This window comes from Uranotaenia lowii, chromosome 2 (assembly GCF_029784155.1).
Source record: "Uranotaenia lowii strain MFRU-FL chromosome 2, ASM2978415v1, whole genome shotgun sequence".
Classification (NCBI taxonomy): domain Eukaryota; kingdom Metazoa; phylum Arthropoda; class Insecta; order Diptera; family Culicidae; genus Uranotaenia; species Uranotaenia lowii.
This window is the reverse complement of record NC_073692.1, coordinates 23,292,247-23,305,625: the sequence shown is the minus strand read 5'-3', so window position 1 is coordinate 23,305,625 and position 13,379 is coordinate 23,292,247. Positions and strand designations below refer to the sequence as shown.

Here is a 13,379-nt window from a genome sequence, read left to right as displayed (position 1 = left end):
AATCCGTATTTCTACCGGAGGCCAAAACAGAATTAAACTTTTCTAGCAGCAGCATTGACATGATACTTAAAATCTTTATTCAGACACGTCTGTCGCTCACAAGAATAGATCAATGACTAATTTTCTTCAGTTAGCTTTGCCCAGTGTTGTTAAAATGACAAGCGTTGCCATAGATTTATTTTATGTTATTAATCTTCAGTGTTGCCGAATACAACTAGTATTTTATTTTATTAAGTGCATTTATCGTTTCCTTTTTAAAGGCTAGTATTTTTTAATAACTTACGATTTATAATAGGAAAATATCGAGAAGTAAATTCAATTTTAGATAAACTTCGCAGACGGACCAATGAAGTTTCGAGTGCCGCAAGTTGCTCATATTTAGATTTAATGATTCTGATTGTCTGTATTGAAAAATAGTTTTCAAATTAAATATGAGGGCTTTGGAGCCAAAGGGTTAAAAGTGCATAAAAGAAAATTTCGAGAAAATATGTTTTCAAGATATTGTGTTTGGGCATTTTCCATATAATTTTCTTAAATTTGTATTTTTATTTCAAAAGTAAAGGAATGTAAGTTAAATTCTAAAAATCTAAGAAAAAACCAAATACAGTTATGAATATGAAAAATCGTAGTTCAAAATCGATAATTGTGTCACTTATTCCCTTTTCATTGAGGGTCTCATATGTGCTTTAAAAAGCAATAAAGTTTTAATTAAAAATTGAATCGGTCATTTCAATCTAAAACTCATTGTAATTGAGAAAATTGACTGTTGACCGGAAAAAAATTCCAATCTACAAAACTTACCTCACATTGAAATATTTCGAAACTTAGTCCAAATTTATTAAAATCCTAACCCAAAAATATGGGGAATGCTCAAGGCCAAGGTGTCAAGTGATTCATTTCCTTCTCATGGTAGTATGGTGAGTATGGAGAGGTAAAAGTACGACCTTAGTGCTATCCTATTTTAGAAAATTTTGCAGTTGTTTTTTCCAAAAAACCAAGAACAGCATTTGATTCCTTAGACTTTTATCTCTCTTCTAAAGAATTACGAAGAAAATTGATCGAAGCATTTGATAGCAGTTGTAAAAATGCCTAACTGCTATCGAAACGTACTCTTACGTCACCTGTAGGGCAAAAGTTCGAATGATGTGGGGTTAAAGTACGACCATTCAAAACTCCACAATTCTGCATGTAGTCAAGAGGAAAATCATATTATTTCAAACTTTACTTACAGCAGCAGCTTCTGTGTTCATTTCAGAAACAAATCCTATACATAGGCGAACAACGTGAGCGAATTTGGAGTTCTTCACTTATTGTCCATATTCAACAGGTTTACGAAATACAGTTCTCATCGTATTTCAGCAATTTTTCGTGCGAACAAGTCTTTGTTGAAACAAAAATATGCCCTGGTTTTTCCAATGCATTTTAAAAAAGAAGTTAAAACTTTCCGTTCAGATAAACTTCAGTAGACCCTGTATTTCATTCGTACTCTTGCCCTATTTGCAGTTCGTACTTTTGCAGCTTCAATGTTTTTGGTGATTCACAGTTTATTGTGTAAAACAGAGACATATTAATGAAATTTTTCCTTTGGCATATGATCGTGGTTGAAAACAACTAAACAAACACATTAGCACTTTCATTGGAAGCCAGAATATTGATTGCTCAAACATTTTTGTCGTTATCTTACATATAACATCATTTATGCTAAAAAGCTGCTTTACCTCATTTTTTGGAGTGTTTTCATCTTTTCCAAAAAAAAAATTATTTCTGGATGAAGGTTTTTCAAATCATTATCAATCCACGCCAGAGTTTTGAATTTTACTGTTCTTGGTTTGCGATAATCTCAAAACGTACTTTTTCCCGACTCGTAATTTTACCCCACCTTACTCTACCTACGATTCAAGACCAATGAATTGGAGGTAATTTATCCAATTTGTTACCGATGATTGCTCAGCAAAGCACAATGGTCAACCATCAGCTCAAAAGGCTTCGGAAATCCGGGTAGAGAGCGGTTGAAATTAAAAAGTGCACAAAGGGATAGAGTTGTGACTGGAATATATATTTGCTGGTGTGACTTGAAGGAGAGTCTTCAATTCTGGTTTCAAACGATTATGAGTTTTTTGTCCTCGGAATAGTTTGTTTTTTTTATTCAATATGCTCCAATGGTAAACAATTCGAATTGAAATAATTTGGCATTGTGTTTTTCACAAGATAGTCGATGCCACTGTATTTCCCACCTAAAGTTGTTTTATAACAGGGCAAGATACCCTATTTCACGTAATTTTACTTCAAACCACCTTTCAAGAAGGGGTTGGAACTTTTCATTCAAACAAACATAAAAAAAGTGGTTGCAGAATGCACATAATACTCGGTCAGTTGGTACGTTTTGGCGTGGTTTGGTTATAAAAATCCACCAGAAAAACTAACTTGCTCTAGGTGGAGCTTTTATGGGTACTGCTTTCTGCCGCTGTTGGCTCAAAAGTGCCCTCTTTCGAACGCTTGGCACGAACGATCGATTCAATGGGTTTGTTCGTTCTCTTTATGGCGCAAACCCCCCCTGCTGCATTTACTGTCCCGATTCGAACTTTGGACCATTGGACACCTCTTGGAAGGGTATTGATTGGTTTTTTTTTTGTAGTGCAGTGCTGTAAATTGAGCAATTTTCTTTAACAATTTAAAGCTTTTGCTTTCCTTGGAGCAAGTTGCTTTCCTTCCTATCCTAGTTCTATCCTTTATAGAAGCATAAAGAGAAACAATAATTTTCGATCTTAATTGACATGACTATCTAAATTTGAGTGCCGTTCATTGGTGTACAGTGGTGTGCGGAAAAATAGCAGCGTCACTAAAATCTACGCAAAATGCTTTAAACTAAAGTTGCCAGATTTTCCGGTTTTCGATTTTACTCGGATATGTTATTTTGAAATTTGGGGAAAGTCCGATCCGGCCCGGTTGCCCAGATTTCATTAAAAAATCCTGGATTCTGCCCGGGTTTATTCTCATTCTCATTCTCAAATCAAACAAAAAAAAAAATTGTGTTGTAAAATTGTTTTATTTATGCGTTCAAAACAAAATTTTTCGAGCAAGTTTCATATAAATAATCAAGAACGTTCATAGTTTTCGACCGAATTTGCCTGGTTTTGTTTAAAAATAAAATAGCCCGGAGTTGTCCGTTCCGGATACGTGATGAACAAATTCAGGCAACCGTACTTTAAATCAATGTAAACTTGATAAATTAGCGTAAAATTAATAAATTTTTACCGATTTTCGAAATAATAGCAGTGCAGAATTAAAGTCAACAAAAAAAAAACGAACATTATAAATTAAATATGTTTTTTTGATATCATTAGTTTATGGGAAAAGGTTTAATATCAAACTTCATTTCCTGCAATTTTTATATACTACAATCGATATATACATGCTTATATAGATCTTAAAACTTAAACTTCAAATTGATCACAAATATATATTTTCCGCAAAAAATTTTGTTAAGATGATAGTTTTGATTAAAAATTAATGTTTATTTTCATATTTTAGTTGATACTGATCAAAATATAATAGTTTTTCAAATGTCAAAATATTTTAAATGGCAAAATACATCTTCTATTTTAATTCAGTTTTAACAGACCATTCATCATTTTTTGGAGACCGATATATTATAATTTCAACCTTTACAATCATATAGAACCATCCTATAACTGACGGCATTATGTTGTTTTGCTAAAGGGAGTATTGATAATCATTTGGCGGATTTAAAATGAAAAATCTATTTTGTTCCCTAACTTTGTATATATAAGTATAACAATAACTATTACTTCTGACCCAAACCCCATTTAATTATGGTTTCAAAAAAATTGCTTGCGTTAATTTTCTAAATCCAACTATCGTGTAAAAAAAAATTTTCGATAAAAATATTTATTCTGAAATTTTTAAGTGTTATGAATTTTAGTTTTGAGAATTTTATAAGCAAGTATCTATCGATTTTGATATAAAAATTGCTTTAGGTTTGCGTAATTTGCATATACCAATAGGACACGTAGTTTGATAACCTATCTAATTTAATTAATATAACAACTATTTAACAAGAACAGATGTTGTACACTTTCATGATTTTGATGAGAAGTAATTTCACACTTGTTTGTTTTTAAATATTGATGTTTGCCTTGACGATATTGACAAATTTTGAGCATTTCTTGTTTTGTGTTTATTTTGCGCTTCTATTATTTTGAATACCAGTAAAAAAATTTTTTTTCCAAAATTGTTCAAAAATGCACAACTATTCAAATGCACAACAATTCATGGATTTTGTGTAGATTTAAGTGCCGTTGCTATTTTTTCGCACCCCACTGTATGATGCATCACAAATGTTTTTCGAGAATAATTCATGGAAAAGTTGATATTTTTTTTAATTATGAAAACTCTCTTCTTAAGCTCAAGCACATGCTAGGCGGATGTGAGAGAGTTAGAAATTCAAATTTCCTGCAGATTTTTTTTTAATTTATATAATTATTTTGATACTTATAAATTTTTTATACTAATGCCAACAAAATTTAAAATACCTTTTCCCTTTTTGATTTTTTATTATCATTAATCATAAATACAAAAGCTATTTAAGATCAAACACAACACCACAGAATTGTATAAGATATCTGGTTGAAAATTTGATGATAAAATGGCATCTTGTCATTATTTCCATCTTATTTGGCACATAATTTTCAATATTTATTCACATTTAGGAGTAGATACTAAGTATTCTTGTTAATAATGTTATTATCGATGAAATATTCTTGTCTTTTCGGCAGATAATCTGTTTTTGTTTTCTAATTAGACTTTCAGCAGTTGCATATACGGATCCATAAATAGTTCAATTGAACCTTTTGAACCCAAAACAACAGCTTTAAATGCAAGTCAAGAGAACATAAGATGTACCAAGCATATGGGGTTACCTGAAAAATATCTGACTATTATGAAGGTTAGAAAACGGACCAAGATTTTAAAATGCTAAGTATATTAAGGTTGTCTCACATCAAATTGCATCACAGTAAAACACTGTGAAGAATTACGTTGTTTATCGATTCTTTCCGAACTTTTTGAATAATCTATAAACCATTTGAGATCTTATGGTATTTTTACTTTATTTTAATTCAAAAATTGATTTTAGTTGAATAATATTTGTGCAATCGTACATTAGACCCAATTATACCCAAAACATTTTGCGCAACATCTGAAAGCAGTTTTTTTTTACACAGAAACCTTTTTTCAGTTATTTCTTCTTCAAAATTAACCTCTTTGCGACGCTCAATGCGAGCCTGCTTCGAAATACCATCACAGTGTTTTTAATGGGTCTTAGTTCCGACGCTTTGCAAGAATTCATTTTCTTGGATACAAAAGTGACTTTTTTGACTTCATAACATTTCAGGGCATCCTTTGATTAGAGAAAAGAATGGGTGCAGAAGACCACTCTACAGCTTATTTTGAACTTTCAACTGACCAAAGAATGCAAATACAGCTGCAGAGAGCTTTAGAAGTAAATTTTACTGTAAATCGAGGTTTTGTCAAAAACAAACATAATTATCGGACTATTTAGAATTTATCTTCAATTTTACGAAGCCCTCCAATATGATAACAACAAATCAACTATTAACACAATGCCAAAATGGCATTTGTGATGAAAATCGGTCCAGTAGTTTGGCAGATGGGACCAAAACTGGTAATCGTCTTATTGCGAATAGTGTTTTTGATCCAGAAGTTTGCTAGAATCACTTTCAAATGCTAGTAATATGTATTGACTATTGAATGCTGTAAAAATTATATTGATGTCAAATTTTATCAATAATCTAATGAAATATCATCAAAAATGAAAAAAAAAATGTAAACCAGTTTTGGTCAAAACTTTGAATGAAGTCGCTTTGTTTCTTTAGCGAAGTATAGAGATTCTGTCTAAAACTGCACATACTCGCTTATAGGTTCTAACTACTGAAAAAAAAATCGAATCCTAATCTTCTTCTATTGATTTTCAGAGCTGTGTTTTAACGTTAAATCATAAAACTCACATATGCAGCAAGAGTACAAGTTGCTTTCGAACGTCGCGTTTAAAGAATTAAAAATTTGCCTTATTGCTCTTTAGATGGCTCTATTATTGTCAATTTTCAAAATACAGTAAAAAATTACTTGTAAACTACACACTTTCAAATGTATTTTTTTCAGATTTTGGGCACAAAACACCCATAGAGTGATTTTCTACAGCATTTGATGCAATTTGATGTGGTACACCCTTTAGTAGAAATAGAATAGTAGAATAGTAGAATAGTAGAAATAGAACACTGAAAAAAACACTGCAAAAAACACTGCAAAAAAAAAAAACAAATGTAACGAAGAAGATGTGTTAAAACGATTATAAACACTTTAAAATAAAATTTGAAAAAGTCTTCAAGAGTCGTCGAAACAATAAAACATATTCTCAAATAAGTCTGAAGCCACCTTAAAAACTGCAGCAGTACTGAACAGTCTAAAGCATACTGAGAAAAATTACGAAAACTAGTATTATAAAGTAAAACAAAGATTATCAGGAATGGAATTTAAAAAAAATAGCATGGTTTCTTTGATTTATATTTTTCGATGATAAATTTTCGAAAAATTTTAACCCTAGGATACCATATAAAGTACGGTGATCAAAATCAAACAACGAAAAATCTAGTAGGGAGTCTCCACAGAATCAATTGGGACTTGGGATCTTTGGATACAGTAATAACTTCTTTAAAAAATTTATAATTTTAAGTTTATGTTACCGTTTTTTACACTTTTTGCTATCCATGCATTTTTACGGTGTCTTTTTAGATATCAAAAAACATTAAGTTTTCAAGCTAAAGTGTATTAAGATTTATTTGAAAGTTGAATTGGTACGAACAGTTTTGATTGAGTTTAAAATAAAAAAATGAGAAAAAATCCACACCTTCTGATGGGTTTTGTTCGTTAAAGGCACTTTGAATTTACCAGAGTCTCCTCTCAAACGTGGTCAAATTCAACAACTGTAAATTCCACTTGAGATGGTAGCAAGTTGGAGTAGTATTTGGAACTTTATTTTAATGTTTTGAGTAATTGAGTCACTTTAAAAAAAAATCCAAAATTAATAGTTCCGTCGAAGTTTGGCAACCTTATTGTCGACCGCAAATCATCGGGCCGGATACCCTGAAGGGCTCGAGAATGAGTGGCTTCGATAAATTGTCCGTACACTCCCCAAGAGAGGATGTTGGCCAGTTTTTTTTTATTCTTTTGCTGTGTCCCCTGGACCCTTTGTTCCAGTTTGCTGCCAATTTGAAGCACCGCAAACAGGCCAGCAGGATAGCTAGTTGGACTGGATCTGGCAGCTGCCTATGGAGAAAACGTGTCTGCAATGGCAAACATGGACCCCGTCTGTATCGATGAATTGTTCCGATCCAAACAGAGGAGCCAAACTCATGGATGAACAAGGACAGACTGCAGCGGCAATGTGTCCTGGTGATAGAAAATTTACAATGGTGCCATCGTCCGGTTTGTTCAACCATTGAGCCTGAATGTAGGTTCCATGCAAGAGGAGAGAAAATTGGCAAAAGGAGGTTCCATTATCCACTGGTGTCGTGATCTGTGTCCGATTCGATGTCACAGTGCGTAATTTTTATGAAAACATTTTCGAGATTTTGAAAGGATGGGATGTTTTAGCAGAAAAAAAATTAAGAGGTGTCTATTTATTGAAGATTGGGACCAATTAGAATCACTTTTTATTGAACAAATGTGGTTAAAACTTATGCTAAGAAAAAAGAAAACCCTCTCCGAACTTACCTCGGATACCGTTGCATCGGGGCGTAGTCGGCCAAGTTTTCATCGGAGGGTGCCCGGCGGCCAACGCACACCCCCAGGAACGATTGCGGTGCATTGCGTCCGGACCAGCACCCAAAGAAGCGCTCCCGCCGCGGCTGGTCGATCGAGCTGAGCTGTCGGTCTGTCAGGCAGTACTGAGAAGAGAAAAAAAAAGAACATAATAAAAATAAATTTATCAGCTGTCCTGAATGTAACATTTTTAAATTCGAGAGTAGTTTATATGGGATTCGACAACTTTTAATATGATCTTAAATCTCGTTTTGATTCTTACTGAGATACAGGGTTGTAGAAAGTACCATCTCATGAGGGATTTCGGAGACTGATTTTTTTTCAATGAAAATGTGCCTGGTCCATGTGTCAAAATCAAAAGGTTTTCAGAAACAAAATTACCTTATAGATTTCGCACTAGTAGAACTAATAAAATTTAGACAAACACCAAAAATATGAATCTACGCTTGCTCAAGGTGATAAAAAACAACAACAAAAACAATATTTAAAAAAAACTATAAATTCGTTTAAAATGGCAAAAAAATGAGAATTTCATAAAATTAAAAACCAAATACTAACTACAGATTCAAAATGACAAAAAAACAGCTAAAAAATAATAAGTTTTGACATAATAGCAAACATCTGTGAGCTCGAGCTCAAGAGTAACCATCGAACACAGTTGTACCAGTTAAGTTTTTCAATGACCCTTCAGAAGACCCTTCAGAAGACCCTTCAGAAGACCCTTCAGAAGACCCTTCAGAAGACCCTTCAGAAGACCCTTCAGAAGACCCTTCAGAAGACCCTTCAGAAGACCCTTCAGAAGACCCTTCAGAAGACCCTTCAGAAGACCCTTCAGAAGACCCTTCAGAAGACCCTTCAGAAGACCCTTCAGAAGACCCTTCAGAAGACCCTTCAGAAGACCCTTCAGAAGACCCTTCAGAAGACCCTTCAGAAGACCCTTCAGAAGACCCTTTAGAAGACCCTTCAGAAGACCCTTCAGAAGACCCTTCAGAAGACCCTTCAGAAGACCCTTCAGAAGACCCTTCAGAAGACCCTTCAGAAGACCCTTCAGAAGACCCTTCAGAAGACCCTTCAGAAGACCCTTCAGAAGACCCTTCAGAAGACCCTTCAGAAGACCCTTCAGAAGACCCTTCAGAAGACCCTTCAGAAGACCCTTCAGAAGACCCTTCAGAAGACCCTTCAGAAGACCCTTCAGAAGACCCTTCAGAAGACCCTTCAGAAGACCCTTCAGAAGACCCTTCAGAAGACCCTTCAGAAGACCCTTCAGAAGACCCTTCAGAAGACCCTTCAGAAGACCCTTCAGAAGACCCTTCAGAAGACCCTTCAGAAGACCCTTCAGAAGACCCTTCAGAAGACCCTTCAGAAGACCCTTCAGAAGACCCTTCAGAAGACCCTTCAGAAGACCCTTCAGAAGACCCTTCAGAAGACCCTTCAGAAGACCCTTCAGAAGACCCTTCAGAAGACCCTTCAGAAGACCCTTCAGAAGACCCTTCAGAAGACCCTTCAGAAGACCCTTCAGAAGACCCTTCAGAAGACCCTTCAGAAGACCCTTCAGAAGACCCTTCAGAAGACCCTTCAGAAGACCCTTCAGAAGACCCTTCAGAAGACCCTTCAGAAGACCCTTCAGAAGACCCTTCAGAAGACCCTTCAGAAGACCCTTCAGAAGACCCTTCAGAAGACCCTTCAGAAGACCCTTCAGAAGACCCTTCAGAAGACCCTTCAGAAGACCCTTCAGAAGACCCTTCAGAAGACCCTTCAGAAGACCCTTCAGAAGACCCTTCAGAAGACCCTTCAGAAGACCCTTCAGAAGACCCTTCAGAAGACCCTTCAGAAGACCCTTCAGAAGACCCTTCAGAAGACCCTTCAGAAGACCCTTCAGAAGACCCTTCAGAAGACCCTTCAGAAGACCCTTCAGAAGACCCTTCAGAAGACCCTTCAGAAGACCCTTCAGAAGACCCTTCAGAAGACCCTTCAGAAGACCCTTCAGAAGACCCTTCAGAAGACCCTTCAGAAGACCCTTCAGAAGACCCTTCAGAAGACCCTTCAGAAGACCCTTCAGAAGACCCTTCAGAAGACCCTTCAGAAGACCCTTCAGAAGACCCTTCAGAAGACCCTTCAGAAGACCCTTCAGAAGACCCTTCAGAAGACCCTTCAGAAGACCCTTCAGAAGACCCTTCAGAAGACCCTTCAGAAGACCCTTCAGAAGACCCTTCAGAAGACCCTTCAGAAGACCCTTCAGAAGACCCTTCAGAAGACCCTTCAGAAGACCCTTCAGAAGACCCTTCAGAAGACCCTTCAGAAGACCCTTCAGAAGACCCTTCAGAAGACCCTTCAGAAGACCCTTCAGAAGACCCTTCAGAAGACCCTTCAGAAGACCCTTCAGAAGACCCTTCAGAAGACCCTTCAGAAGACCCTTCAGAAGACCCTTCAGAAGACCCTTCAGAAGACCCTTCAGAAGACCCTTCAGAAGACCCTTCAGAAGACCCTTCAGAAGACCCTTCAGAAGACCCTTCAGAAGACCCTTCAGAAGACCCTTCAGAAGACCCTTCAGAAGACCCTTCAGAAGACCCTTCAGAAGACCCTTCAGAAGACCCTTCAGAAGACCCTTCAGAAGACCCTTCAGAAGACCCTTCAGAAGACCCTTCAGAAGACCCTTCAGAAGACCCTTCAGAAGACCCTTCAGAAGACCCTTCAGAAGACCCTTCAGAAGACCCTTCAGAAGACCCTTCAGAAGACCCTTCAGAAGACCCTTCAGAAGACCCTTCAGAAGACCCTTCAGAAGACCCTTCAGAAGACCCTTCAGAAGACCCTTCAGAAGACCCTTCAGAAGACCCTTCAGAAGACCCTTCAGAAGACCCTTCAGAAGACCCTTCAGAAGACCCTTCAGAAGACCCTTCAGAAGACCCTTCAGAAGACCCTTCAGAAGACCCTTCAGAAGACCCTTCAGAAGACCCTTCAGAAGACCCTTCAGAAGACCCTTCAGAAGACCCTTCAGAAGACCCTTCAGAAGACCCTTCAGAAGACCCTTCAGAAGACCCTTCAGAAGACCCTTCAGAAGACCCTTCAGAAGACCCTTCAGAAGACCCTTCAGAAGACCCTTCAGAAGACCCTTCAGAAGACCCTTCAGAAGACCCTTCAGAAGACCCTTCAGAAGACCCTTCAGAAGACCTTGCATCGTTGATTTAAGTCGCGAATGACATAAAAATGTTAAAACGACTATAATCGAAACAAAAAAAGCGCATTTTAATGTCAAACTTGTAATGAAGAAATACTATAAAAGTACTGAAGTAAGTAGTCTTGAACGTTTTGAAAAAAAAAAAATATTAAATTTTCGTGACGTTACCATGCATTCTTTACCCGTGTGCGATTTTCATACTGAAAATTACAATGAATTCTTCTGAAAAAGATGGAAGATACCCTCTATTGTCGATAATATGTGATGTTTAAGGAAATCATGAATTAAAAACAGTAGAATTTTCATGACGTCACAACGCTCAAAAATAGACACCTTTATCTTCGATTCTAGAACGTTAACTCGCAGTAAAAATTCTTTATCTAATATCATGCTTAATGGTTTTTTATCATCATTTTACAATAGTTCTTGTTGACATCGCTAAATTTTTGACAAAGTAATTTTTCAAATAAAGATTCATTTTTGAAATCATTTTTTTTTTTCATACTAAAATTTATAAATTTTGAAGTTAACATACTCATTACTAAAAAAAGTACTTTAATCGGGGGGAGGGGTCTCAACAACCATAGAGTCTTTTTTTCCGTATCCAAATATCCTACCATGCCAAATTTAGTTCCATTTGCTGGGCTATTTCACCAATTCTGCAAAAAATTGTATGGCAGCCCCCTCTTTCTTTATGTTTCTCCAATGAAAGGTGGAAAGAGCTTCAAAACATCTTGGGAACATTTCGTTCACCCAAATACTCTTTAGCCACAGCCCGTGGCGTAGAGAATAGCTTTCAAGTCTTCTAAGCCAGCGGGCATGAGATCGAATCCCAGTCTCGGCGTCCATATTACGCTTTCTGTGGGTTGGTGGTTTTAGCGTTTTTAAGATGCTAGCCATCATATCCTCGAAAGTTGAACGCTTTGATTTAAGTTAATAGTTTCATTGAGATCCTCTACGTGTTGTATCATGTTTTGTCGGAGGAACAACAATCAACGGACGATGGCTTCAACTAAGCACGAACAACAATTGGAATGGTCAGATTCGACAGTTTTAAACAAGAGAAAATTTTGAAACGTGATATCAATTGTGTTCAAAGTTCACCAGACAGTTTTCCGGCATTTTTTCGTGGTTCTGTGGTCCTTCCCGTTTATCAATGCAACCTTTCTGGGAATCCCTTCATTGCTCAGTCAAATGACCACTTTCGAGCCGTTCATTTTTCCATTCAATTTGGATCAGCTGCCCAAACCAAAGAGTTCGATTATGTTGAAATTATACTCTTTCATGTGGTCCTCTTATCCGAGGAAACCAAAAATTTTATCTGCTTTTATCTGGAAATGACAACACTGAAGGTTGGAATGGAAATTGGCAGTGAAGCTTTTCGTCGAAAATTCGATAGACTGATAGCGGGGAAAACTTGCGCTCTAAAGTCATTCATAGAAACCAAAATGACTAATGTTTTATAAGTATTTCTAAATGTGCTGATTTTGCTGTTTCGGGTACAAAGTTTTCAACTCAATAATGCTAGTTACAGTCACTTATCTCATCTCAAGATTCCAATGTAACAGTACTTAATTTCTCTGGGGTAAATATCGGTACACCTTTAGTTCACTCTGTTGCAAATGCGAAGTGAAAAATACAAGTAGCCAAAACAAGTACAATTGCAATGATTCGCCATTAGACCAGCAAGGTGTGGTGGAAAAATCTCCACCTGGTTTGGAAACAACCATCAAGCTATGGTGAGGGAAAGCGAAAAATTCCACCGAAGGTAGGTACACCTTGTGAATCTGTGAAGCTGAGCGTTGATTCGCCTTCAGGTCAGCGATTGGTCCTATTGTTGAAAGAATTCCCTTGGATCAGCCAGGCGAAACAGAAAACGGAATACGCGAGGGAGTGTAGAATGCTAATTTAATTACTTATTTTCCAATCTGCAATGAACTTAGCAAATTTAGCGTGATGTTTTGCTTGGCGAGAAACAATTTTGTTTCACTTTGATGCTGGAATTTTTCGGTTCTCCTTAAAAGTATAAACTGTTGCTCTCGGTTGAATGAAGAAACTTAATTTACATTAATATCGTGGTGTGGGATTTTCGTTCATTTCATTGGATAACGATATCATCATAAAAATTTCAATTTAGGTTTTTCGGTTGACCGCTTCAAGATAAAACAGAAAAGTAAGGGCCATTCCGAATTCTTTTATTTGGAGTTTCTGATATGAAAAATTGATATTATATCTGTGTCGAAACTCGCTTTGAATTTAAAATTTTATCATTGTTCTCTTATTTTTCTCATTATTTCATTTTCTCATTTTCTCATTTTCGCATTTTCTCATTTTCTCATTTTCT

At 36.3% G+C, this 13,379-nt stretch overlaps 1 protein-coding gene across 11 annotated transcripts in view; it reads right to left on the bottom strand.

Moving 5' to 3' along the window:
* LOC129744023 (uncharacterized) overlaps positions 1-13,379 on the bottom strand; it is a 724,779-nt gene that overhangs the window by 355,282 nt on the left and 356,118 nt on the right. For all 11 annotated transcript variants that reach the window (XM_055736329.1, XM_055736331.1, XM_055736338.1 and 8 more), the window contains one exon: positions 7,813-7,985. In XM_055736329.1, coding sequence (XP_055592304.1) covers positions 7,813-7,985 — 173 coding nt within the window. The remainder of the gene's footprint in view (positions 1-7,812; positions 7,986-13,379) is intronic.